The 27,069-nt window shown below is 42.6% G+C and overlaps 1 protein-coding gene across 13 annotated transcripts in view; it reads left to right on the top strand.

Moving 5' to 3' along the window:
- Positions 1-27,069, top strand: part of PRLR (prolactin receptor) — a 318,467-nt gene that overhangs the window by 277,979 nt on the left and 13,419 nt on the right. For 12 of the 13 annotated variants that reach the window (XM_084628839.1, XM_084628836.1, XM_084628834.1 and 9 more), the window contains 7 exons: positions 14,591-14,709; positions 15,971-16,103; positions 19,663-19,832; positions 21,921-22,087; positions 22,822-22,963; positions 24,513-24,642; positions 26,542-26,711. In XM_084628839.1, coding sequence (XP_084484965.1) covers positions 14,640-14,709; positions 15,971-16,103; positions 19,663-19,832; positions 21,921-22,087; positions 22,822-22,963; positions 24,513-24,642; positions 26,542-26,711 — 982 coding nt within the window. In that variant the 5' untranslated portion in view covers positions 14,591-14,639. Of the gene's footprint in view, positions 1-14,590; positions 14,710-15,970; positions 16,104-19,662; positions 19,833-21,920; positions 22,088-22,821; positions 22,964-24,512; positions 24,643-26,541; positions 26,712-27,069 lie in introns of those variants that run through there. The other variant, XM_084628832.1, reaches the window with a different exon arrangement.

Below are 27,069 nucleotides of genomic sequence, written 5' to 3'. Positions count from 1 at the left end.
ATCAATGGGACACAGTAATACCAGGGTACAAAATATATCGGAAGGACAGAACAGGTCGTGCTGGTGGGGGAGTAGCACTATATGTGAAAGAGAGCGTAGAATCAAATGAAGTAAAAATCTTATATGAACCAAACTGTACCATAGAATCTCTATGGATAGTAATTCCATGCTCTAATAAGAAGAATATAGCAGTAGGGATATATTACTGACCACCTGACCAGGATGGTGATAGTGACTGAAATGCTCAGGGGGATTAGAGGGGCTACTAAAATAAAAAACTCAATTATAATGGTAGATTTCAACTATTTCCATGTTGACTGGGTACATGTCACCTCAGGACAGATGCAGAAATGAAGTTTCTTGACACCTTAAATGACTGCTTCCTGGAGCAGGTGGTCCTGGAACCCACAAGAAGACAGGCAATTCTTGGATTTAGTCCTAAGTGGAGCATGGGATCTGGTCCAAGAGATGAATATCGCTGGACCGCTTGGTAACAGTGACCATAATATAATTCAGTTTAACATCCCTGTGGCGGGAAAAACACCACCGCAGCCCAGCACGGTAGCATTTAATTTCAGAAAGGGGAACTACACAAAAATGAGGAGGTTAGTTAAACAGAAATTAAAAGGCACAGCGCCAAAAGTGAAATCTCTGCAAGCTGCATGGAAACTTTTTAAAGACATCTAATAGAGGCTCAACAGAAATGTATACCCCAAATTAAAAAACAGAAGAGAATTTAAAAAAGTGCCATCATGGCTAAAACAGAGTAAAAGAAGCAGAGAGAGGCAAAAAGACATCCTTTAAAAAGGGAATTTAAATCCTAGTGAGGAAAATAGAAAGGAGCATAAACTCTGGCAAATGAAATGTAAAAATATAATTAGGAAGGCCAAAAAAGAATTTGAAAAACAGCTAGCCAAAGACTCAAAAAGTAATAGCAAAAAAAAAAATTAAGTACATCAGAAGCAGTAAGTCTGCTAAACAACCGATGGGGCCACTGGACGATTGAGATGCTAAAGGAGCACTCAAGGATAAGGCCATTGCGGAGAAACTAAATGAATTATTTGCATCCATCTTCACAGCGGAGGATGTAAGGGAGATTCCCAAACCTGAGCCATTCTTTGTAGGTGACAAATCTGAGGAACTGTCCCAGATTGAGGTGTCATTAGAGGAGGTTTTGGAACAAATTGATAAATTAAACAGTAATAAATCACCAGGACCAGATGGTATTCACCCAAGAGCTCTGAAGAAACTCAAATGTTAAATTGCAGAACTATTAACTGTAGTCTGTAACCTATCATTTAATCAGCTACTGTACCAAATGTCTGGAAGATAGCTAATGTGACACCAATTTTTAAAAAGGGCTCCAGAGGTGATCCCAGCAATTACATGCCGGTAAGCCTGACTTCAGTACCAAAAAAAACTGGTTGAAACTATAGTAAAGAACAATATTGTCAGACATATAGATGAACATAATTTGTTGGGGGAAGAGTCAACATGGTTTTTGTAAAGGGAAATCATGCCTCACCAATCTACTAGTACTCTTTGAGAGAGTCAACAAGCATGTAGACAAGTGGAATCCAGTGGATCTTAGATTTTCAGAAAGCCTTTGACAAGGTCCTTCACCAAAGGCTCTTATGCAAAGTAAGCTGTCACTGGATAAGAGGGAAGGTTCTCTCATGGATTGGTAACTGGTTAAAAGATAGGAAACAAAAGCTATGTATATATGGTCAGTTTTCAGAATGGAGAGGGGTAAATAGTGGTGTCCCCCAGGGGTCTGTACTGGAACCAGTTCTATTCAACTAACTCATAAATGATCTGGAAAAAGGGGTAAACAGTGAGGTGACAATATATGCAGATTATACGAAACTACTCAAGATAGTTAAGTCCCAGGTAGACTGCGAAGAGCTACCAAAGGATCTCTCAAAACTGGGTGACTGCAACAAAATGGCAGGTGAAATTTAATGCTGATAAATGCAAAGTAATGCACATTGGAAAACATAAATTAGTTGTTACCACTCAAGAAAGAGATCTTGGAGTCATTGTGTATACTTCTCTGAAAACATCCACTCAATGTGCAGTGGCAGTCAAAAAAGCAAACAGAACGTTGGGAATCATTAAGAAAGGGATAAATAATAAGACAGAAAATATCATATTGCCTCTATATAAATCCATGGTACGCCCACATCTTGAATACTTCATGCAGATGTGGTCACCCCATCTCAAAAAAGATATATTGGAATTGGAAAGGGTCAGAAAAGAGCAACAAATATGATTGGGGTGAGAAGAGATTAATAAGACTGGGACTTTTCAGCTTGGAAAAGAGATGACTAAGGGGGGATATGACTGAGGTCTATAAAATCATGACTGGTGTAGAGGAAGTAAATAAAGAAGTGTTATTTCCTCCTTCTCATAACACAAGAACTAGGGGGGGTCACCAAATGAAATTAATGAATGAGCGACAGGGAATGGATCACTTGATGATTACCTGTTCGTTCCCTCTGAGGCATCTGGCATTGGCCACTGACGGAAGACAGGACACTGGGCTAGATGGGCCTTTGGTCTGACCCAGTATGGCCATTCTTATGTTCTTAAGTGTACTGTGCAGCTTTAAATGTAGAGGTGACACTGTGTGTTTCAGGATCAGCTTCCATTTTGTTTCAGTTCTGATGCAGAATGTTAGAGTCACTATGTATTGTTTCTCAGGATAACTTTGGGTGAAATACTGGCTATACTGAAGTCAATTGCAAAATTTCTGTTTACTTCAATTGGGCCAGGATTTTTACCCTTTCTATGTTTTTCCTTAATCTGAAGTGAAAGTAATCTAGACTGAATAATACTTATTTTGATCTTTGAATGTAGCAAATTGTAACAAATATCTGGAGTGTTTTTGTAGGTTGAAGCGGGGAGGGAAACATTAACCACATGTAAGGCTACTGGGTTTTTAACAGATGAAGTGCTATGCTGAATTGAGGCCTTTGTGATCACAGGGGTCTGAAGAAGAAAAGTGTATTTTCCCTCTGTAGTGATGCAACAACTCACAAGTGCAGCACCTCCTGCTGGTCATCCTGGGAATTAGCTCTCCAGCCTCCAGATTGTCCTCTGCAGACTGGTGTCCTGCTTGCCTCAGGTCCCTGCGTCCCTCCCAAACTCCAGTGCCCCTTTACCTTGGGGTGCTGCCCCCTGGCAGTACACCCACAGATCCCCCTCCCTCTATCCCCACCTTACCTTAGTGGCTACTGCCAGTCACCATCTCGCCCCCGCTCACTGGGGCAGACTGCAGTCTGTAAACCACTCATCATCAGCAAGGAGGGTTTGGACCTGCTGCTTTTGCCTAACCCTGGGCTGCCCCTCTGCAACCCCAGTACCTGCTTCGGGCCTTCAGCAAGGCCTGCAGGTTCTCCAGGTTGGAGCTCCCCAGCTCCTCTGACCTTCCAACAGTCCTGTTCCACTTCAGGTACCTTCTCCTACAGCAGCTAGCCCTTCCCACTCAAGAGCTAGAGTGAGACTCCTCTGCTTCTAGCCCACAGCCCTCTGATAAGGGCCAGCTAGGCCCTGATTGAGCTGTCCACAGCTGTGGCTAGCTACTCACTCAGCTTCCCCCAGCTGTTCTCACTCCTCTTCCCCCAGCCGCAGCCCTCTGCAGGGCTGCTTTTACTATTGGCTCCCCAGGGCAGCCCTCTCCCAGGCTGTTTTAACCCTTTCAGGGACGGAGCGGGGTGACCAAGCTGCTATACTCTCCTTCTCCCTCTCTTTTTAATCTTCTCAGAAGAAATAGTAAAAGGAATACTTCCAGTTAGCCACTTGTGTGACCTAGTGTTTACTAATGATAAGTTCATGATTTCATCAACAGTTTAGCATTCAGAACAGAAAACCAAATGTGAAATATCTTACACAGTAGATGAAGTTTTTGACTAGAAATCTGGCGAAAATGAAGCAAACAAGCAGGAATGGAAGAAGCTAAAGCAAACATCAGACATGAGGGATAGTTAGAGAAAACTATGTTTATGTGCACCGCTACAGACTAGGGACCGAATGGCTAGGCAGCAGTTCTGCAGAAAAGGACCTAGGGATTACAGTGGACGAGAAGCTGGATATGAGTCAACAGCGTGCCCTTGTTGCCAAGAAGGCCAATGGCATTTTGGGCTGTATAAGTAGGGGCATAGCCAGCAGATCGAGGGACATGATCATTCCCCTCTATTCGACATTGGTGAGGCCTCAGCTGGAGTACTGTGTCCAGTTTTGGGCCCCACACTACAAGAAGGAAAACTACATTAAGTTTAGAAGTGTGTGCAACAAGAGTGATGTAGTGGTGGGAGTCTGCTATAGACCACCGGACCAGGGGGATGAGGTAGATGAGGCTTTCTTCCGGCAGCTCACGAAAGCTACTAGATCGCATGCCCTGATTCTCATGGGTGACTTTAATTTTCCTGATATCTGCTGGGAGAGCAATACAGCGGTGCATAGACAATCCAGGAAGTTTTTGGAAAGCGTAGGGGACAATTTCCTGGCGCAAGTGCTAGAGGAGCCAACTAAGGGGGGCGCTTTTCTTGACCTGCTGCTCACAAACCGGGTAGAATTAGTGGGGGAAGCAAAAGTGGATGGGAATCTGGGAGGCAGTGACCATGAGTTGGTTGAGTTCAGGATCCTGACGCAGGGAAGAAAGGTAAGCAGCAGGATACGGACCCTGGACTTCAGGAAAGCAGACTTCAACTCCCTCAGGGAACGGATGGCCAGGATCCCCTGGGGGACTAACTTGAAGGGGAAAGGAGTCCAGGAGAGCTGGCTGTATTTCAAGGAATCCCTGTTGAGGTTACAGGGACAAACCATCCCGATGAGTCGAAAGAATAGTAAATATGGCAGGCGACCAGCTTGGCTTAACGGTGAAATCCTAGCGGATCTTAAACATAAAAAAGAAGCTTACAAGAAGTGGAAGGTTGGACATATGACCAGGGAAGAGTATAAAAATATTGCTCGGGCATGTAGGAATGAAATCAGGAGGGCCAAATCGCACCTGGAGCTGCAGCTAGCCAGAGATGTCAAGAGTAACAAGAAGGGTTTCTTCAGGTATGTTGGCAACAAGAAGAAAGCCAAGGAATGTGTGGGCCCCTTACTGAATGAGGGAGGCAACCTAGTGACAGAGGATGTGGAAAAAGCTAATGTACTCAATGCTTTTTTTGCCTCTGTCTTCACGAACAAAGTCAGCTCCCAGACTGCTGCGCTGGGCATCACAAAATGGGGAAGAGATGGCCAGCCCTCTGTGGAGATAGAGGTGGTTAGGGACTATTTAGAAAAGCTGGACGTGCACAAGTCCATGGGGCCGGACGAGTTGCATCCGAGAGTGCTGAAGGAATTGGCGGCTGTGATTGCAGAGCCATTGGCCATTATCTTTGAAAACGCGTGGCGAACCGGGGAAGTCCCGGATGACTGGAAAAAGGCTAATGTAGTGCCAATCTTTAAAAAAGGGAAGAAGGAGGATCCTGGGAACTACAGGCCAGTCAGCCTCACCTCAGTCCCTGGAAAAATCATGGAGCAGGTCCTCAAAGAATCAATCCTGAAGCACTTGCATGAGAGGAAAGTGATCAGGAACAGCCAGCATGGATTCACCAAGGGAAGGTCATGCCTGACTAATCTAATCGCCTTTTATGATGAGATTACTGGTTCTGTGGATGAAGGGAAAGCAGTGGATGTATTGTTTCTTGACTTTAGCAAAGCTTTTGACACGGTCTCCCACAGTATTCTTGTCAGCAAGTTAAGGAAGTATGGGCTGGATGAATGCACTATAAGGTGGGTAGAAAGCTGGCTAGATTGTCGGGCTCAACGGGTAGTGATCAATGGCTCCATGTCTAGTTGGCAGCCGGTATCAAGTGGAGTACCCCAAGGGTCGGTCCTGGGGCCGGTTTTGTTCAATATCTTCATAAATGATCTGGAGGATGGTGTGGATTGCACTCTCAGCAAATTTGCGGATGATACTAAACTGGGAGGAGTGGTAGATACGCTGGAGGGGAGGGATAGGATACAGAAGGACCTAGACAAATTGGAGGATTGGGCCAAAAGAAATCTGATGAGGTTCAATAAGAATAAGTGCAGGGTCCTGCACTTACGGAAGAACCCAGTGCACAGCTACAGACTAGGGACCGAATGGCTAGGCAGCAGTTCTGCGGAAAAGGACCTAGGGGTGACAGTGGACGAGAAGCTGGATATGAGTCAGCAGTGTGCCCTTGTTGCCAAGAAGGCCAATGGCATTTTGGGATGTATAAGTAGGGGCATAGCGAGCAGATCGAGGGACGTGATCATTCCCCTCTATTCGACATTGGTGAGGCCTCATCTGGAGTACTGTGTCCAGTTTTGGGCCCCACACTTCAAGAAGGATGTGGATAAATTGGAGAGAGTCCTGCGAAGGGCAACAAAAATGATTAGGGGACTGGAACACATGAGTTATGAGGAGAGGCTGAGGGAGCTGGGATTGTTTAGCCTGCAGAAGAGAAGAATGAGGGGGGATTTGATAGCTGCTTTCAACTACCTGAAAGGGGGTTCCAAAGAGGATGGATCTAGACTATTCTCAGTGGTAGCTGATGACAGGACAAGGAGTAATGGTCTCAAGTTGCAGTGGGGGAGGTTTAGATCGGATATTAGGTAAAACTTTTTCACTAAGAGGGTGGTGAAACACTGGAATGCGTTACCTAGGGAGGTGGTTGAATCTCCTTCCTTAGAGGTTTTTAAGGTCAGGCTTGACAAAGCCCTGGCTGGGATGATTTAACTGGGAATTGGTCCTGCTTCGAGCAGGGGGTTGGACTAGATGACCTTCTGGGGTCCCTTCCAACCCTGATATTCTATGATTCTAAGGATGTGGAAAAATTGGAAAGAGTCCAGCGGAGGGCAACAAAAATCATTAGGGGACTGGAACACATGACTTATGAGGAGAGGCTGAGGGAACTGGGATTGTTTAGTCTGCGGAAGAGAAGAATGAGGGGGGATTTGATAGCTGCTTTCAACTACCTGAAAGGGGGTTCCAAAGAGGATGGATCTAGACTATTCTCAGTGGTAGCTGATGACAGGACAAGGAGTAATGGTCTCAAGTTGCAGTGGGGGAGGTTTAGGTTGGATATTAGGAAAAACTTTTTCACTAGGAGCGTGGTGAAACACTGGAATGCGTTACCTAGGGAGGTGGTAGAATGTCCTTCCTTAGAAGTTTTTAAGGTCAGGCTTGACAAAGCCCTGGCTGGGATGATTTAGTTGGGGGTTGGTCCTGCTTTGAGCAGGTGGTTGGACTAGATGACCTCCTGAGGTCCCTTCCAACCCTGATATTCTATGATTCTATGAAAACCAGAGGCTTTGTATCATCTGATTACACTAGACAAATACTGCCACATGCCAGCTATGTTAAGAGGTTACTATTGTTAAAGATAAAACTACAGGAAGGGTTAATCTGCTTAAAAGTCTTCCTGGGACTAATTGGGTTGCGGATAAGAAAACACTACTGATGGTATACGGAGCCTTAATCTGACCAATTATTGGTTATGGCTGCCAAGCTTTTTGGCCAGCTTCAAAATCAGAACTTAAAAAAATTAAATTTAATACAAGCCCAGGCACTACGAATTGCGTGCGGTGCATTTATTTCAACACCTCTGTGTATGCTACAGATAGCTTCTGGTGAAACGCCAGTTGCACTATGAATGAACCTAACTTTCTGGTCCAAAGTTAATGGGAACTGCAATGATGAAAGTACCAAACAAATATAAGAGGATTGCTGGGAATTTGAGGCGAACTGTAGAACACGATGTTAGAACTTCACATGCCATTCAAGTTACAGGGGGGTGCAGGAGTCGAACGATGAGGAAAAGATTAACAAATTCAAAACTTTTAGTCATGGAAAAATTAGTTATGGATGGAAATGGAAATTTACACATGTGGGTTCAGATTTATTTTATAAACTTAAGTGTAAAAATGAAGTGTACCAGCAGACAGATAAAAAGTAGTGTTGGTTTTGTCAAATATATACAGATGGATCCAAAAAAATTGAAAACAGGAAGAGTAGATATGGTATATTGTATACCAAAATTGACAAACAGTACATATAAAAGAATATCTGATTATGTAAATGTAGTTGTCGTGACAGCCAAACTAGTAGCAATAATGCTAGCATTAAACTGGATCTGAGAAATATGCCCAGCAGCTGTGGTCATTTTTTCAAATTTCATCTCAGGCCTTATGGTGATTAAAAAGGGGTGTCTTCTTATGGAGATGTGATTTAATCAATAACAATATATTTCTAATAACAGAATTAGTACAGATAAGGATATACGTAGCTCTCAGAGCATATTGGGATAACAGGGAACTAAATGTCAGACAAAGTAGCTAACAAAGCTGTCAGAAATGGAAGGCTTGACATTAGGGTTGCTAACATTGGATTTCTGTTTCCTTAGCACCCCCACCCCACCCCTCCTCCCAATATTATTAATAATAATAATATCATCATTACTATGAATAATAATAAGCAGTATTCACCTACATCACCAGGGGTATTTCTTGCTGCTTTTTTGCACCATTCAGCAATTCTCGATCTTGTTGTACAGAGATGGGGAAAAAAGGGACACCTCTTGTAAAAAGGGACTGTCAGCAACCCTAATTGACATAGAAACACTCTTGAGTAAACAGGAATTCAAAAGCCTAGCACAGAAAAATGTAACAGAGAAATGGCAAAAAATTTGCATTAATGAAAGAGAGGAAGAAGATTTTTTTGAACTGTGCACTAGAGTTGAGGATAGTGACATACTTCAGGGCCTGGATAGGAAAAATTAAGTAATTTTATTTAAAGTATTAACTCACATTTGTGGCTTCAACAAAAATCTTTTTCAAATCTATAGATACAAAGATAGACTACGTGCGCTCTGTAAGGTGAAAGAAACAACTGGTCACCTTTTATGGGCATGTAAGGGCTTTGATAAAGAAAGGGGAAAGCTTTCTGTGGAATTCAAACGTCTTAAGGTAACAGACATTACATTGTTATTTAGTACAGACATTGGGGAAATGAAGCATTATTAAAAAGTGTTGTTACACTACCTGAAAGACACAGGGCAGAGCAAGAGAATATAAATGTCTAGGTTTTGAGGAATTATAGTTGTTGGCAGCTATAGACTATTCAGATAAATCTGCTTCACCATAAAAAGGGGGCGGGGGAAGAAAGGGGTTGCTGGGGAAGGAGTCTGTAGTCATGGGGAGTAGAGTAAGCTCCAGCGGTAAACCCAGAAGCAGGCAAGAGAAGATGGAGAGGCTAGATACGAAGGAACCCAGGGAAACAGATATAGGGACAGGGACAAAGCATACTTGGATTGCTGGTTATAGGGTCCCTGGGCTGGAACCTGGTGTAGCAGGTGTGCCTGGGTTCCCCTGCCAGCCACTGGTATATTGACACAGCCTGAGTTGGAGTTGAACACCATTTGGAGATGGCATTTAGGCAGAGGTCCTGTTGTACTAGTAACCTTGGGGTGGACTAAATGGTGACCTGGTTAGAGGATCAAGTTACCACAAGAGAAATTATTGCAGAGCATGTAGTCCAGCAGAAAGGGGCACAGGTGCAGCGTGAGCTACTTTCCCAGACCTAGACACAAGGAGGCGCACTAGTGGTGAGTGGCAACCCTGTTACAGGGTAATGAGGGCAGGATAACCCCAGGTTTATAGCATATCATGGATATTTGTATATATTGCTCAACCTGGCTTCAAAAACTGTGGAGAGACTATTCCTCAGTATGATCAGGGAAAAGGTTCTTAGTTGTATCAACCTTAAATTTACTGTAATAAAGGTAAGTAAAAAAATTTCAAATGGAAGTGTGTTTTCAAGTGGATTTCAGGTGTAGCTCTGATTTGTAGCCATAGGAGCTGACTCCATGGGTGCTCAGGGGCTCAAACACCTACTGAGAAAAAATGGGGGGTGCTCAGCACCCAGAGGGCTGGTCCAGTCCCCTAACGATTTTTGTTGCCCTCCGCTGGACTCTTTCCAATTTTTCCACATCCTTCTTGTAGTGTGGGGCCCAAAACTGGACACAGTACTCCAGATGAGGCCTCACCAACGTCGAAAAGAGGGGAACGATCACGTCCCTCGATCTGCTGGCAATGCCCCTACATATACATCCCAAAATGTCATTGGCCTTCTTGGCAACAAGGGCACACTGTTGACTCATATCCAACTTCTCGTCCACTGTAACCCCTAGGTCCTTTTCTGCAGAACTGCTGCCTAGCCATTCAGTCCCTAGTCTGTAGCGGTGCATGGGATTCTTCCGTCCTAAGTGCAGGACTCTGCACTTGTCCTTGTTGAACCTCATCTGATTTCTTTTGGCCCAATCCTCCAATTTGTCTAGGGCCCTCTGTATCCTATCCCTACCCTCCAGCGTATCTACCTCTCCTCCCAGTTTAGTGTCATCTGCAAACTTCCTGAGGGTGCAATCCACACCATCCTCCAGATCATTTATGAAGATATTGAACAAAACCGGCCCGAGGACAGACCCTTGGGGCACTCCACTTGATACCAGCTGCCAACTAGACATGGAGCCATTGATCACTACCCATTGAGCCCGACAATCTAGCCAACTTTCTATCCACCTTATAGTCCATCCAGCCCATACTTCTTTAACTTGCTGGCGAGAATACTGTGGGAGACCGTGCCAAAAGCTTTGCTAAAGTCAAGGAACAACACGTCCACTGCTTTCCCCTCATCCACAGAACCAGTTATCTCGTCATAAAAGATACAAAGGGATCTCACAAAACTGGGTGACTAGGCAACAAAATGGCAGATGAAATGCAGTGCTGATAAGTTCAAAGTAATGAACATTGGAAAACATAACCCAAACTATGCATACAAAATGATGGGGTCTAAATTAGCTGTTAACCCTCAAGAAAAAGATTTTGGAGTCATTGTGGATAGTTTTCTGAAAACATCTGCTCTATATGCAGAGGCAGTCAAACAAGCTAACAGAATGTTAGGAACAATTAGGAAAGGGATAAATAAATATCATAATGCCAGTATATAAATCCATGGTACGCCCACACTTGAAAACTGTGTTGTCACCCCATCTCAAAAAAGATATATTTGAATTTGAAAAGGTTTGTCTGGCAGCTTGAGAGGGGCTTGGGGGAAGGGAGACCAGCGAGCAGGGAGAGGCGTGGGGGTGGGAAGAGGCAGAGTGAGGTCAGGGCCTTGTGGGGGGGCAGAGCGAGGGGGGAGCCTATGGTCAGGGGGCAGAGCAAGCGCGTGAAGAGTCAGAGCAAAGGTGGAGCCTTGAGGGAAGGAGTGGAGTGAGGGTGGGGCATCCTTGGGGAAAAGTAAAAGTCTGTGCCTATGTGGTTAGGGATGCAACCCCAGGCTCTGGGTGTCCCTAGGCCTCTGAATGCCAGATGCTGGGACTGGATGACAGGGAATGGATCACTCCATGATTGCCATGTTCTGTTCATTCCCTCTGAAATATCTGCATTGGCCACGGTCGGAAGACAGGATTCTGGGCTAAGTGGACCATTGGTCAGACCCAATATGGCCACTCTTATGTTCTTAGCATAATGTGATTCTTGGATAGAAAGTGCTATATTAATTAATTAATTAATTATGACGTCTTCTAACTAGGTTTAGGTATCATAGAATCTTGTTACTATTTTGGGGTATTATATAAATGTTACAGTTATTTTTTATAGTTTGTTATTTTTAATGTGTTTATTAAACCTATTGCCTTTTCCCAGGAAGTTAATGTTCTGCATTATGTTAGAGCAAGTTTTCAGCTGATTCCAGATTTGTACACCAAAATTTGTGCCTGCAACTGATTGCAGCCAAAGAATTGGGCATACATCCATTCTGCATGCACAAAACTTGCGTTTGTGTGTAAACTTAGTGCCCAGCTGATAAGTTTTTGTGCACAAATACTGTTTATGTGACTAAAACCAGCAGCCACTCAATTTTGCAGGCTCATTTGGTTGTGTGCCTGAAACTGGGCATGTAAATTCACAGGTGGCAGCTAAAAATTTATCTGAAAATGTAGACGAAAATTTGCTTTGGGGCAGTACATAGTATGTGTTGCTAGTAACACATGCTAAAGTCATTATGGATATAATGATTTTTAATTTAAATAGGCATTTAAATTACGTATCTGTAATTTGTAACGTGTTTCTTGATATGGAAAGTAATTACATAGTAGAAATGGAATAATCTGATAAACAACAAGTATATTTCCGGTGCAAACAAGCCAAATCATCTCCTTTTTGTGAGGTATGGATGGGAGTCATGAGAGCCCAATTTCCTACCAGATCTACTCAGCAGAAGTGGGAAGGTGAGGCTGAAGAGACTTTGCAGATCTCCCGTTGGATGATAGTTGGCCAGCAGGTGGCAACATCTCATGTCATGTCATGAACCAATTATATCAGGAGGAACAGGAGGTTTAGTTGAGGTTCCTCTTCCTCTTTTCCTCATGAAAGTTACAATTTAAGCAAGTAGATTTAGCACTACCAGTGATTCCCAATCTGTGTGATTCCCTGTAACCTGTGTTCTGAGGATATGTAGTGGTATGAATGCACTTCACAAATAGGAACTATTCCTTCAGAGCTACGGGGCTGGTTGTCCTCCTACTTACAAAAGTGTAATTTTGCTGACTTTAGTAAAGTTACTCCTGATATACACTGGTGTAAACAAGAGGAGAATCAGCCCCTATCTTCATTTGCATCTGCCATGAAGCCGTATTATGTTTTCCATTGTTTCTTTTGTCTTTGTGATGGGTTTGGGCCCTTTGGGATGTCACCTGATGTGCTGGGGTTTAACTGAGCCTCCCCTGCTCAATCAGCCTATTCTGCCAGCCTGGGTTCCCTTTACCTGGCCTTGCTGGGTTAGACCTACAAGCCTCTTCCAGCCAAGCACATAGGCAGGGTCACACCCAGCTGCACAAAAAGACAGAGATCTGCTCTGGAAAGATTCAACCTTAGGGGCTCTCCCAACACTCTGGTGCCCACTCCCTTTAAGGGGTACAAACCCAATGGTTTTATGAAATTTTCCCCCTCCCTCAATGTGGAGGGAGATATGCAAAACTTCTTGCCCACGCCCCAGTTAGTAATTACATAAACTGGGTTATATTATAAACAAACAATAAGTGTATTAACTACAAAAGGTGAACTTCAAGTGAGTATGAGAGATAACAGACAGAACAAAGTGGATTACTGACCAAATAAAGCAAAATATGCAAGCTAAGCTCAATATGCTTAAGAAACAGGTTACAAAATGTAAATTCTCACCCTAAGTGTTATTTTAGGCAGATTACGAAGTTTCTGTGATTCAGAATTCCAGTTATATTCCTTTTCAGACTGGACCCCCTGTCTCAGTCTGGACTCCCGCCTTGCCTTCTCTTCAGGTGGCTTTAGCAGTCTTTCTTCTTAGGCAGACAGGCCATAGAGAGGAGGAGTTCCATTTGCCTTCCTCCCCACCCTTATATAGGATTTACATAAGGCGGGAATCCTTTGTTTCCCAAACTTGACCCCCACTTCCGTTTCAGTGGAAAGTTACAAAAAGTCCCAGGTAATGTTCAGTATCAGGTGCCAAGACCACCTGACTCTGTAGTATCACAGTGTCCATGACAGTGGCAGTATGGAGGGTCTGCAGGAAGGCCAAGCCTTTTCACAATCCATTGTCCTCACTGATGGGTTACCAGCCCCATCTGGCTTTTCCATTGTTGTACCTGAAGTGTTAGCAGTGGGCATCACCCAAAGTAGCATAGTTGAAATACAGATACATAGTCAATATTCCTAACTTCAGATACAGAAATGATACAGGCATACAATTTGGATAATCACATTCAGTAAATTATAACCTTTCCAATGGTATCTTACAAGACCCGTTTTGCATAAAGTACATCTCAGCTATGTCATTCATATCATAAGCATATTTACATAAAGAATATGGAGTGAAACGTCACAGTCTTGCTTTGTCATTTAGATTTACTGCAAAATTGAATGCAACAGAAAGAGTGAGTTACATGCACTGACATGGCAGCATCTTTTAATGGATGGCAACTGAGGGACAACTGAATTCCAACCCCAAACCCATCTGCTCAATAAACATGACTTAGGCCCCTCAGAATCATGAGATTGGCTCAAAAGTGATGGGAGTTTAAAAAATAATAATGATGGGTTCTTTTTATTTGCCTTCCGGTTTTTGAGCCTTTAGGGTTCAGTTGGGTCATGTTCTCAAGCTGTTCTCTGCAATCACACCTTAATTACTTTTCAAGTGAAAGCTGAGATTCACATGTAATTGCATGAATCTGAGAGCTGGATCTTTAACAAGGCACCAAATATCATAGACTCATCATCAAATCACAAGAACAGGCCATGCTGTGAATTCTAATTGTTGCACTGCTAATGACTGGCTGAATGACCTTAAGTAGGATACTTAGCCTTTCTGTGATTCATCTTCCCTATGTGGAAAACTAGGAACTATAACTCTTATTGAATTACAGGGGTGCGGTGAGGATTAATTAGCTCAAGTTTGCAAAGTGCTTTGAACACATAATGATATATACACGCATGCTAAAGACTGTTATTAAATGTTGCACATTGTCATATTTTTCAGCTATCCTCTAATCCTACTTTTCCCGCTGGAGGAGGAGTAGGCAAACAACATGAAGCAAAACTTGTCATCATCAGTTAGATTTATTTTGCTGCTTTTTCTGAACATAGAGTGTTTGAATGGTAAGTAGAAAACTATACAGCACATTATTTTCCTGAAAGCAGTTTGTTTAGAAAATTCTGAAGATAAATCTGGCTATCTTGATCCTCATTGGAACCTATACAACTTCAAATGATCAATTCTCTTAAGAACTCCTGTAAAGAAATTTTGAAAATGGCTTGATTTACTCTTGTGAAAGTTTTAGGGTCAGTAAGTGATAACTTTAGGGTATGTTTACACAGCAAAGAAAACCGTGTGGTTGGCCCATGCCAGCTGCTTCGGCTCATGAAACTCGGGCCGCGGGGCTGTTTCACATTGCTGTGTAGACTTCCAGGCTCAGGGTGAAGCCTGAGCTCTGGGACCCTCCCACCTTGCAGAGTCCTAGAGTCCAGGGTGTGAGAGTAGACATACCCTTAGAGGCAGTATTGACAGACACCTGTCCCTTCCCCTATAGGTGCCGACTTCTGCTCACGCCAGTGGGTGCTCAACCCCTCTCTGTCCCCGGCCCCGCCCAGACTCCACCCCTGTCCCGCCCCCATTCCAACCCCTTCCCCAAAGTCCCTGCCCCAACTCCGTCCCCTCCCTGACCCTATTCCGACTCCTTCCCCAAATCCCCGTCCTGGCCCCGCCCCTTCCCTGCCTCCTCCTCTGAGCATGCCACATTCCCGCTTCTCCCCCCTCCCTCCCAGAGCTTACTAGGCCGCCAAACAGGTGTTTGGCGGCAGCAAGCGCTGGAAGGTAGGCAGAGGAGAAGGGATGCAGCGCGCTCAGGGGAGGAGGCGGAGTGGAGGTAAGAGAGGGCGGGGGACAGGGAGGGGAGCTTGGCTGCTTGTGGGTGCAGAGCTCCCACAACTTTTTCCCTGTTTGTGCTCCAGCCCCAGAGCACCCACGGAGTCCATACTTATGCCTTCCCCTTCATTCTTCTTAGGACTTGTCACCATGAAAATGTGAATAGCAACATTAATGAAAAAGTGGCATGGAAATTTACTGAAGTGATAAATAAGCTTAGAAGGAGAAGGCACATGTATGCACATTTGAATACACTTTTTTCTTAGAGATTATTGACCAATGTGTTCTTTATTTTAACATGACATGTTTTTAGATACTATTGGATTCTATGTAGAAGTAATTCACACATTCAGTTTTGCCTTTACACAGTGTACTGTATCCAGTCTGTGGAATCTGTCCATCATCTCCTTATACCTCACCATCAGTACTACCTAAATGTGTAATATATGATATTTGTAAAGCTTATTAACTAGGTTGATTTATGTACTTCTGCAGAGCAATCAGCTCCTGGAAAGCCTGAAGTTTTGAAGTGTCTTTCTCCAGAAATGGAAACCTTTACTTGCTGGTGGAAGCCTGGCTCAGATGGAGGACTTCCTACCAACTACACTCTGCTCTACAATAAGGAAGGGTGAGAAGCTGTGGATAATTATTCTGTAGATTATTACTTTGCTTCATATATATTTACAGGCCCCAAACTCTCACTTGTCTTTAAATTGCAGATAATTATCAGATGACAAAGGTGTTGTGACAGAATAGGGGAATATGTCCCTGTCGATTTGTGGATTTTGTTTAGAATGTAATCTTTAGTATGGCTTTGAGCGTTCCTTTTGGTAGCTGGAACTTGACAGTTAGTGGGGAACCTGTATTTGGAAAGCTGTGACAAAGCCATCAACATTGAATAATTACCCTGGAGAAACAATGAGGTTGCTTCAGCAGGGTCATTGACTTTGGATGAACTCTCTGCACAGAAGTCTGTCTGTGGGGAGAGGGCTGACATTCCCCTAGTCTAAGCACATGGCTGTGAGAGCTGTAGTTGGTCCCCCTGACCAAAGAGAAACAGAATCTGTTTTTTAAAAGGGTGTTTCTCTAAGCAAAAGGAGTAATTTAATTGCCAGGCACAGAGGACACAACCAGTGGGAGTGCTTTCTCTAAAGGACTTGGACCAAACCCAGGGACTCACAAAAGGGGATGAAATGAGGAGTTTGTTTTCCATAGATCTGTGTGTGCATGTTTAAGAATTCCTTTGCTTTACGGCCACATTGTCCAGTGCTAAATTTGTAATGAAAGAGGTGCTGAAGCTCAAGCAACTAGGTGCGAGGGCGCAAGGAATTTTTTTACTTTTGTAACTGATATGGCAAGCCCAGAGGTGCCGGGGCTATAAACTGCCAAACCTAGGAGTGCCGGGGCTCATCCCTGGCAAGTCCTGGCACAAATTAAGCATTGACATTGTCCCTGAGAGGGTGAACTTGAAACCAGAGCTCTCACAGCCAGGTGGTCTCTGAGGGGAACATGTCTAAACAACTGTGGAGCTCAGGAGAGCTCACGCACTGGGTCCAGGTTCTAGGTAGCTGGACTGCAGGGTCCTACTGTCCAAGAAGGGTGTCAGACATGGGGTCTGCAGCAGGGAGTGCACCTGAGACATAGAGTTAGGAACAGTGTCCAGTCACTACTGAGAGAATTTAGCACCACATGGGATTCAGTGGGTTGGATCCCATCATGTAGACAGTGTTATCCATTTCAAGAGCAGGACTGGTCCAGATTGTAACAGGTGTTATTTAAAAACTGTGTAAAAGTGAGGTTTATTTTAAGCATGAATGAGACATCTGTGCTTGTGAAAATAAAAGCACGGGATATGCAAATGCATGTTCCCTATGTGCAAGGGGAGTTGTAGTCATTCCCAAATCACCTCTGATGCTGCTGGTAACTTTGCTGAAAGCAGAATCTTTTCTGATTAATAAAGACAGAATCTGGAGTTAGTTTACATAAAGAGAATGTGTTCTAAATTCACATTTCCTTTCTGTCATTTACATTTTGCTTCAGTGGTTCAGGATATTCATGCTGTCTGTCAGGTCTCCATTTAAGGGTTCTTTGTTTGGACATACTTGTGTGACGATTCTAAACTACTTGTACGAGTGGGGGAATGAGACTGACCAGTAATAATAGTAATGGGCAAACGACTGCATCACAGAAACCACCGTCTCAGTTGTCACTGAATGGCAGACGTATTGGTAGTCTTTGCAGAGAGACTACAGAGGCCGTGTGACAGAGTGTTGAGAGTGATTGCTTTCACTGCTATTCCCCATGTTGTACCTGATCTGCACGTACAAAGTGGGCTTCATTCTCTGGGGCTCTCAATCCTGCACCACTTTCACAAGCACTAAAAGTCACTCTTAGAATATGGATTGAAGCGTCTTGCTCTTTTTTGCTTTTACACACATCTCTAAGACACTTTTTATTATATACTGACTAAGGGCCCCACAGTGATCTGTGTTTATGTAGGACCATGGGGAACACAAGACCCCTCCCCAGCTACTGCTTGAGGGCACATCTCAATCCTTCCCTGTTGTGAGCAGCAGGAACAGGTTCCCAACTGGATAGGGGTGGGGAGGTTACAGGGCCATAAGCCTGCTCCTCCCCTTCATTGGTCCATGGAGTAAGGCAGGACACCAGGGGAACCAATATGCCCCATACCTACGATGGTGCAGAGTGCACAGCTATGGGAAATTCAGAGTAGCAGCCGTGTTAGTCTGTATTCGCAAAAAGAAAAGGAGGACTTGTGGCACCTTAGAGACTAACCAATTTATTAGAGCATAAGCTTTCGTGAGCTACAGCTCACTTCCTCAGATGCATATCGTGGAAACTGCAGCAGGCTTTATATATACACAGAGAATATGAAACAATACCTATTCCCACCCCACTGTCCTGCTGGTAATAGCTTATCTAAAGTGATTTCCAGCACAAATCCAGGTTTTCTCACCCTCCACCCCCCCACACAAATTCACTCTCCTGCTGGTGATAGCCCATCCAAAGTGACAACTCTTTACACAATGTGTATGACAATCAAGCTGGGCTATTTCCTGCATTTATGGATTTATGCAGGAAATAGCCCAGCTTGATTGTCATGCACATTGTGTAAAGAGTTGTCACTTTGGATGGGCTATCACCAGCAGGAGAGTGAATTTGTGTGGGGGGGTGGAGGGTGAGAAAACCTGGATTTGTGCTGGAAATCACTTTAGATAAGCTATTACCAGCAGGACAGTGGGGTGGGAATAGGTATTGTTTCATATTCTCTGTGTATATATAAAGCCTGCTGCAGTTTCCATGATATGCATCTGAGGAAGTGAGCTGTAGCTCACGAAAGCTTATGCTCTAATAAATTGGTTAGTCTCTAAGGTGCCACAAGTCCTCCTTTTCTTTTAGCTATGGGAAAGATTTGCCTCCTGGGTTATCATCTCAACCAGTGTTCCTCCAGGCATTGGTGCAGCTCTCCATGGCCTCCTGCACCAGGCTGTATGTCAGTCACACAATCTAGCACTAAATGAGTGCAAAATAATGCTATTGCCAAAAGCATCTATAAGAAATAAGAGAGTTAGGTATAATGAACTGATACATTTTTATTTTAATGAGATTATAACATTAAAAATTAGACAAGGCATCTTCTTATCTGCAGGCAGGACTGACCTGATTAAAGTAATACAAAATTCTCCTCTATCATAATGCTAAGTCCTGAGACTCTCAGGTGGAAATATGTCAAGAAAATATTTGACAGCATGCTGTCTTCAAACCAAGTGACTGTCTATGATTTGCCTCTAACTTCTTGTTCTTAAACATTTTAGAACTGTTTTGGTGTTCTCTGTAATATTCTGTTTTATGGCTCCATGTCAGGCAAACCATCTCCTCCTCCATTTTAATAGCATACATTTAGTTAGGACCTATGTAATTACTAGTTCTAAAAGAACAGAGGACAAGTTCTAGCCCTGCGTAGTTCTTGTAAGCTCCAGTTCAGCAAAGCAGTTAAATTAATGGTACTTAAGCACGTACTTAAGTGCTGTGCTGTGACAGGAGTACATACATGCTTAAAGTTAAGCGTCTGTTAAAGTGCTTTGCTGAACCCTGGCCACTATTAGTAAATCAGACGCTTTACTTAATTTCCTGATGACTGATCATTTTTCATTTTTTAATTTCAGAAAAGAACAAATTTATGAATGTCCAGATTACAGAACCGCAGGTCCCAATTCCTGTTACTTTGACAAAAAGCACACCAATCTCTGGACATCTTATAACATTTCTGTAAAGGCAACTAATAAGATGGGAAGTAACATCTCTAACCCTCACTATGTGGACGTGACTTCCGTAGGTAAGAGGGAGAAAAAACAGAAAATAAACTGGAGATAGGCTTGATCTGGAATCACAGAATCAGAGAAATCATAGAAAGGTAGGGCTGGAAGGGATCTTGAGAGGTCATCTAATCCATCTTTCTGTGCTGAGGCAAGGCCAAGTATACACAGACCACCCCAACAGATGTTTGTCTAGCCTGTTCTTAAAAATCTCCAAAAATGGGAATTCCACAACCTCCTTGGTAATCTGTTCAAGTTCTCAACTATCCTTAGAAAGTTTTTTTCCTAATATCCATCCTAAATTTCCCTGGCGGCAAACTAAGTCAATTACTTCTTGTCCTACCCTCGGTGGACACAGAGAACCAGCTTCTTTATAACAATATTGTACATATTCTTCAGTTTTTGCTATCATGTCCCACTTAAACCTTCTTGTCACTAGACTAAACGTGTCCATTTCTTTCAACTTTTCCTCATAGGACATGTTTTCTAAAGCTCTTATCAATTTTGTTGCTCTTCTCTGGACTCTCTCCAGTTTGTTCATATCTTTCTTAAAGTGTGGTGCCCAAAATTGGACACAGTACTCCAGTTGAGGCCCCACCAGCGCTGAGTAGAATGGCACAATTTTCTCCCATGACTTACATACAACACTTCTGTTAATACACACCAGAATACTATTTGTCTTTTTTGCAACTGCATCACATTGTTGGCTCATATTCAGTGTGCAATCCACTATAATTCCCAGATCCTTTTTTGAAGTACAGCTGCTTAGCGAGTTATTCCCCATTTTGTGCATTTGATTTTTCCTTCTTAAATGTAGTACTTAACAATTAAAGTTCAGAACTAAGCCATCTTGTTTCTGAAACTTTATCCTGAAACTGCTGATTGTGAAACGTGTCTTAATTTGATGGTGAGGGAGCCTTGTAAGGATGGCATTAATCAGCAGATCGTTTGCATTCTTTTTAAATATGTATGTGTCTGAAAACCTTATGATGTGTTTATTATTTATAAATAAATAAAATAAACCTTATTCATTTTTGACTGATAAATTGGTACCAGGTTTAGTTAAAATTAGCTTACATTTTCCCACTGGTTTGCTGACAGTTTATGCAACTCCATAACAATTCAGATTCTAAATATATCAGGTTATTTTATCTCAGTGTCTTCCTGATCAAATTTTGCTCAATTTACAAATGTAAAGATATTTTTCTAGCTGCTAGCCCCGAAAACTCAGTATTTTAAAAGCTAAGTCAGGTTCTTCCTGACTTGTGTTTCATAACTAGTACTAGGTCTCTGTGGAGTAAATGTTTCTGTTAGTTACTGTATTAAAGGTATGCTACGCAAGAGTGCTGACAAGGGGGCTGAAGTTTATTTTTAGTCCCAGTCACATGTCCTGGCTCAAAGTTACAAAGATCAATGTCTCTTTCACAACACAGGAATTATTGCTCACTGCTGCCACAAGGTTAACCCTAGGCACCTTCTTCTGAAACATACTATCAAGGGACAGATCTTACTTGTATTCTAGGGACAGAGGTTCCTGGTGGTTCCTTAAGCCCCACCAAAAGTGTTACTAGTACAGTATTTTGAATTAGACCCATATTAGAGAATTGCGAGCCCTGCTCTTCAGTTTATTTTACAAAATGAGGGCCAGAGTTACACTCACACCTTAAATATTACATTCAAAGCCCTAGGGGCTCCGACCCACACTCTTAACATCTTCCTGCTTTCAGTGTGTTACCAGGTGTACATATTATATAGATATAAAGATACTCAGTCTATTATCAGGTCAGACAGTTCATTCTATGAAAGCATTCATCCTTTTATGTAAGTATGTGTTTCTGTAGCCTGACAAATTCAGCAGAAAGTCTAAGAGGAACATGAGCAATACTGTGGCAAGTCAACAGCCAGTTCAAACATACTCAAAAAGAGAGAAAAGAAACCAGAGAGCTACTGGACTATTCTAAACCTCTGTTGTCATTTTGATTGACTTTTCTTATTTAATGTAAATGGATAGTTCCTGAAGCAAATAAGTTAAAATACTAGACCTTAATAGGAGGCTTCTTTGGTGACAGAAACTAAAAGTTTCAGTGTTTGATCTTTCATTTGTACAGTTCAGCCAGATCCTCCTGTAAACTTGTCTCTACAAGTAATACAATCAGCTGGGATATTGTATCTTTGGGCAAAGTGGTCTCCTCCTCCATTGGTTGATGTCAGATCTGGTTGGCTTATACTTCATTATGAATTACGACTAAAGTCTGAAGAAAGGGAAGAGTGGGAGGTAAGGAAATGGCAAACTTTTGTAGTGAATGTTCCCTTTTCCCTAGTTCATATATCTGAACTTTATATCTTGATATTATAAACACTGGGGTGTCTGACAAGGGTAAGAGTAACCAAGTAAGGCTATCCAAATATTACCATTAAAAAGAGGAGAGTATTTCTGTGATTTGGAGGGAGAGAAAGTGAGAATTCCAGATATTTACATTCTTGTCCTAAGAACTACATAGAAAAGAGAGAAACTGACTACAAGACTAGGAGTACAGTAGATTTTACTTGCAGTGGCTATCCTGAACTTGTCTTATCTCAGAGATGCTAGAGAAAATATCGCACTTCATGTGTTCCTTATATCATGGAGTCAGATTTGGTGAAAAGCTGGCTCCGTGGGCAGCAGGGCTATATTTCTCTTGCTCTCACATCTGAAGTGGAGTTGCTAATATTGGAATGAGTGAAAACTAAACTGGCCCTCAGAAATCTAAAATAAGCCATATGTTCTAGACTCCTGGAGAAATCTTGGTCTCATTGAAGGGAGATTTGTCATTGACTTCAATGGGTCAGGATTTCACCCTTACTTCTTTGTAGTGTCCATTCTTTAAAGTCTGTGGGTGAAATCCTACTCCCACTGAAGTCAGTGGCAAAACTCATATTGACTTTAATGGAGCCAGGATTTCACTTTATGATTTATATAGAAAAATGCCCCAGTTCCTTATGGTTTCTATATTTTTGATTCCTCTCCAGACTATTTTTGTTGGACAGCAAGCATATTATAAGGCGTTTAAATTACATCCTGGATTGAAATACATTGTACAGGTTCACTGCATGCTAGACCATGGAGAATGGAGTGAATGGAGCTCAGAAAGTTACATTCAGATTCCCAATGGTGAGCGGCCAACAATCCTTCTGTTAATTTCCTTTTAAAATCTCAGTGACTCCAGTGTTTGTGAAATGTTCCCATGTAGCAGCCCTGAATACTGATGTCCTCTATACTCAGGAAATGTACAGTAGAAGAGAGAGCAGCAGTGCAACCCTGATAATATCCAAGTATGACATGGTAGTTCAGTCTTCCTGGTCCATTAGTCCTTGGCCTCATTGTTGAGACTGACAACTATAGGTGCTATTTAATAACATTGTGATGGCAGGCTTTGGACATTTGTTAACTGGGAACTGGATTGAAATCATCAGCTCATTTCAGACAGGGCACGAAACTGCACTCACCATAATATGGTAACAATTTTTTACCAACCTGGTGTGGATTTTAGTTGGTGGCCTAAATATGATAGACCTCAGATCTGGTTACCAAACTCCTTAGCCATGCTGTCACCATTACTCACCACTGCTGTTTTATTAATTATATTTTTCATGTCTTGATGTGGAGAGTGTTGGTAATGATTAAAATTTTCACATGTGACTAAGGAACCTAAGTCCTATTTTCAGAACTGACTTTTAGGCACTTTGGAGCATTGAAAATTAAAGGTCCCAATCTCAAGAACTGAAAAAAAAAAAGATTATCAATAGCTTGAGACCATTATTCACCTCACATGCACAATCACAACAGTCTGACTTAGTGCAGTGTTTCAATCAGCATCATGCTATTGATGTGTTAACCTTTGTCCTGCTGTAAGTTTGTTTGAGTCTCTAATAACATCAGTGAGATACCAAACAGGTCACAATAAATCTTCTTTGGCTGTGATTAGAGAAGTAGCTTAGGTCTCTAAGAACCGTGTATGAGGTCACTAAGCAAGGAACACATAAGTGCTTCCTTTTTCTTATCCCTTAAAGGCAACTCAGCCTGGTCTGGTGCTGCAGGAGAGAAGGGACAACACTGATGAGACCACACACATGGGGAAACACTTGGAAGGAAAATGCAGCTTCATCAGCTAGACTTCTTTTGCCGATTTGTTTTTTGTTTTTCTTAACACAGAGTTTTGGGATGATGAGTAGAGAACTGAAGTGCTCTTTTTTAAAGTGGTTTGTGTAGAATAATCTGAAGATAGACAGGCCTATCTAGAGTATATATACCTTAGGAAATTATATGGCCCCCGTTACCACAGTATCTGAGCCTCTCACAAACTTTAATGTATTTATCCTCACAACATCCCTGCGAGGGAGGGCAGGGCTGTTATCCCCATTTTTACATACAGGGAACTGAGGCACAGAGTGGCTAAGTGACTTGCCCAAAGTCACACACCAAGTTCCTGCTCCACACAGACTTCAACCTGGATTTCCCAAGGCCTAATCTAGTGTACTAACCACTGGACGTTCCTTCTCTACTGATGTAGAAGTGAAAACATGTTTTTTCTTGTACAATAAATATACCTAAATCTGACTGTCCTATACCTGTCAATAATTCATAAACTCAGGATTGATGTTATTCTGTGTACTGTATGTCAGTTAAGTTTATTAACTAGATAATTTATGCATTTCTACAGGGCAGCCCCCTGGAAAGCCTGAGCTACTGAGGTGTCGTTCTCCAGAAAAGGAAACTTTTACTTGCTGGTGGAATCCCGGCTCAGACGGAGGACTTCCTACCAACTACACTCTGTTCTACAGCAAAGAGGGGTAAGACGCTGTGGATAGTTATTCTGTGGCTATTATTTTATCTTATGTACGTTTACAGAATCTGAGTTCTCATTTGTTCTTAAATTGTAGTTAATTATCAGGGGAATAAAAAGTAATATAAGGTTTTTGTACAAATGAATTGTATTAGGAAGCAGCAGTAGCAGCTTCATAACTGAGATTGCAGCAGGGTTTCTGTTTAAAGCCACTTTTTCAAACTGCACTGAAATATTCTATGCAGTGTTGTTGTAGCCTTGTTGGTCCCAGAATATTAGAGAGACAAGGTGACCGATGTGGTATCTTTTAGTGGACCAACTTCTGTTGGTGAGAGAGACAAGAAGAGCTCTGTGTAAACTCAAAAGCTTGTCTCTCTCACCAACAGAAGTTGGTCCACTAAAAGATTTTACTTCACCCACCTTGTCTGTCTGGGACATTCTGACAGTCTTCGCCAGATTGCCTTGAAAACTGCTATGCCACTCTAAAGCCCAGGCCACAGTTTGTGGTACAGATTTGGGGCCCTTTGGCCAACGGGCTCCTGAGACACAAGGCCACCCAAAATTACCTGTTTTTAAAATTAACATCTTCGTATCAAGTCTTTTGCATAGAGATCCATAGACAATGGTAGGGTAGAACTACACAAAATGTGATCATGGTAAGGCCATTCCAGGGATAAAAGCATCTAGCACCAGAATCAATCTCCAAAAATTTCTTAATAAAAAGTTATTCAATGTTTTTGTTTAGTTCTGAGGAGCGAGCTACTTTTGGCTTGTCCCAGCATTGCTCATGCTTGAGCTATGAGCTAACTTAATGTTGAAGTGTGTAGTTGTCTGGTGAGAGCAGGCTCATTCAGGAAGTGTGCAGACACCAGTTCAAAGGGTGAGAGACAAAGCGTGGAGCCCACATGCTCATCTTCCTGTCATATCTTCCAGCTTCTTAGGGGGAGCTGGGAAACGAGCACACTTCCTGCAGTCAAGGACCTCCTCCCCTACCCCTAATTAGGGTATGTTTACACTAGAGCTGGAAGGTGTAAATTCCAACTCAAGGAGACATACTCATGCTAGCTCTGATCGAGCTAGCGCACTAAAAATAGAAGTGTAGCCATGGTGGCAGAAATGGTAGGAGGAGCTAGTTGCCCCAAGTATGATCCCATCAATACTTTAAGTACATACGTGGGGCAGCTAGCTCCTCCTGCTGCTTGCGCTGCTGGGACTACACTTCTATTTTTAGAACACTAGCTAGCCGCAGGTACATCTCCTGGAGCTGGAATTTACACCTTCCAGATCTAGGGTGGACATACCCTTAGTTTGGGAATAGTAATAAATGGATTACTGCGGACATAGAGAGAGGCACAAACTAGATTTTTGAGGGTCAGAGTGTGAAAGACACAGGATAGGTTTGGGGTTTGGGGGAGAGATGCACAAAACAGATGTTGAAGGTATATCAGAGATACGAAATGAATTTGGGGGGGAGTAAATGTTTGAATTATTTAGTATTTAGTAGTCTAGTTAAAAGATTTTTCCAAGGCCACCTAGTAGCTGACACTTGGCAGAGGCAGGTGGCATGCAGTGGGACACACTTTGCTGTTGTTCTGAAAGAGAACCAGCTAACCCAGTGCAGCATTTACCCAACTGAACCTTCCCATACACAGTTGATAGACCACACCTTTTGGGGACCGTGGTGTACAGATCATCTCAGTATCTAGGGCCTACTGCACACGCTTGAATGCTGGGAATGAGTCCTGCCTTATTGCTCCCCTGAGCTGGATCAGCATTTTATGCCTTTTTCCCATCCCCCAGAGCATGAGTGAGTGATATCCAGTCTTAAGTAACTAGTAGTGATAGTAGTAAAATTCATGTGCTTTATTCTGTATATTTCCTGATCATTACGTTTCTTTAATTTCAGAGACAAATCAATCAATGAATGTCCAGATTACAGAACTGCAGGCCCCAATTCCTGTTACTTTGATAAAAAGCACACCTCACTTTGGGCAATCTATAATATCACCATAAAGGCAACCAATAAGATGGGCAGTAACATCTCTGAGCCTCAATATGTGGATGTGACTTACATAGGTAAGACATTAAGGCTTTTTTAAACAGTGGAACCAGAAGCAAACTAATCCAAAGTGCATGGGCTTTCAGATCCAGTGTTCAGGACCCAGGTAATTAATGTGTAAAAAATATATACCCATGCAATGTGGCATCAAAGGTAAAACTTCTGACAAATGTATATAACCTCCTACCAGTGTGCAAAAATAACACATTTTTAAAATTGCACTGATTTTAATCCATGTTATTTTAAGAGCTGGATGAAATTTTTCATTCTAAATCTTTTTTCATAGAATCATAGATGATTAGGGTTGGAAGAGACCTCAGGAGGTCATCTCGTCCAACCCCCTGCTTAAAGCAGGACCAACCCCAACTAAATCAT

Source organism: Lepidochelys olivacea (assembly GCF_965140295.1).
Source record: "Lepidochelys olivacea isolate rLepOli2 genome assembly, chromosome: 5".
In the NCBI taxonomy this organism is placed as follows: Eukaryota; Metazoa; Chordata; order Testudines; family Cheloniidae; genus Lepidochelys; species Lepidochelys olivacea.
This window is presented reverse-complemented; position numbering and strand designations above follow the sequence as displayed.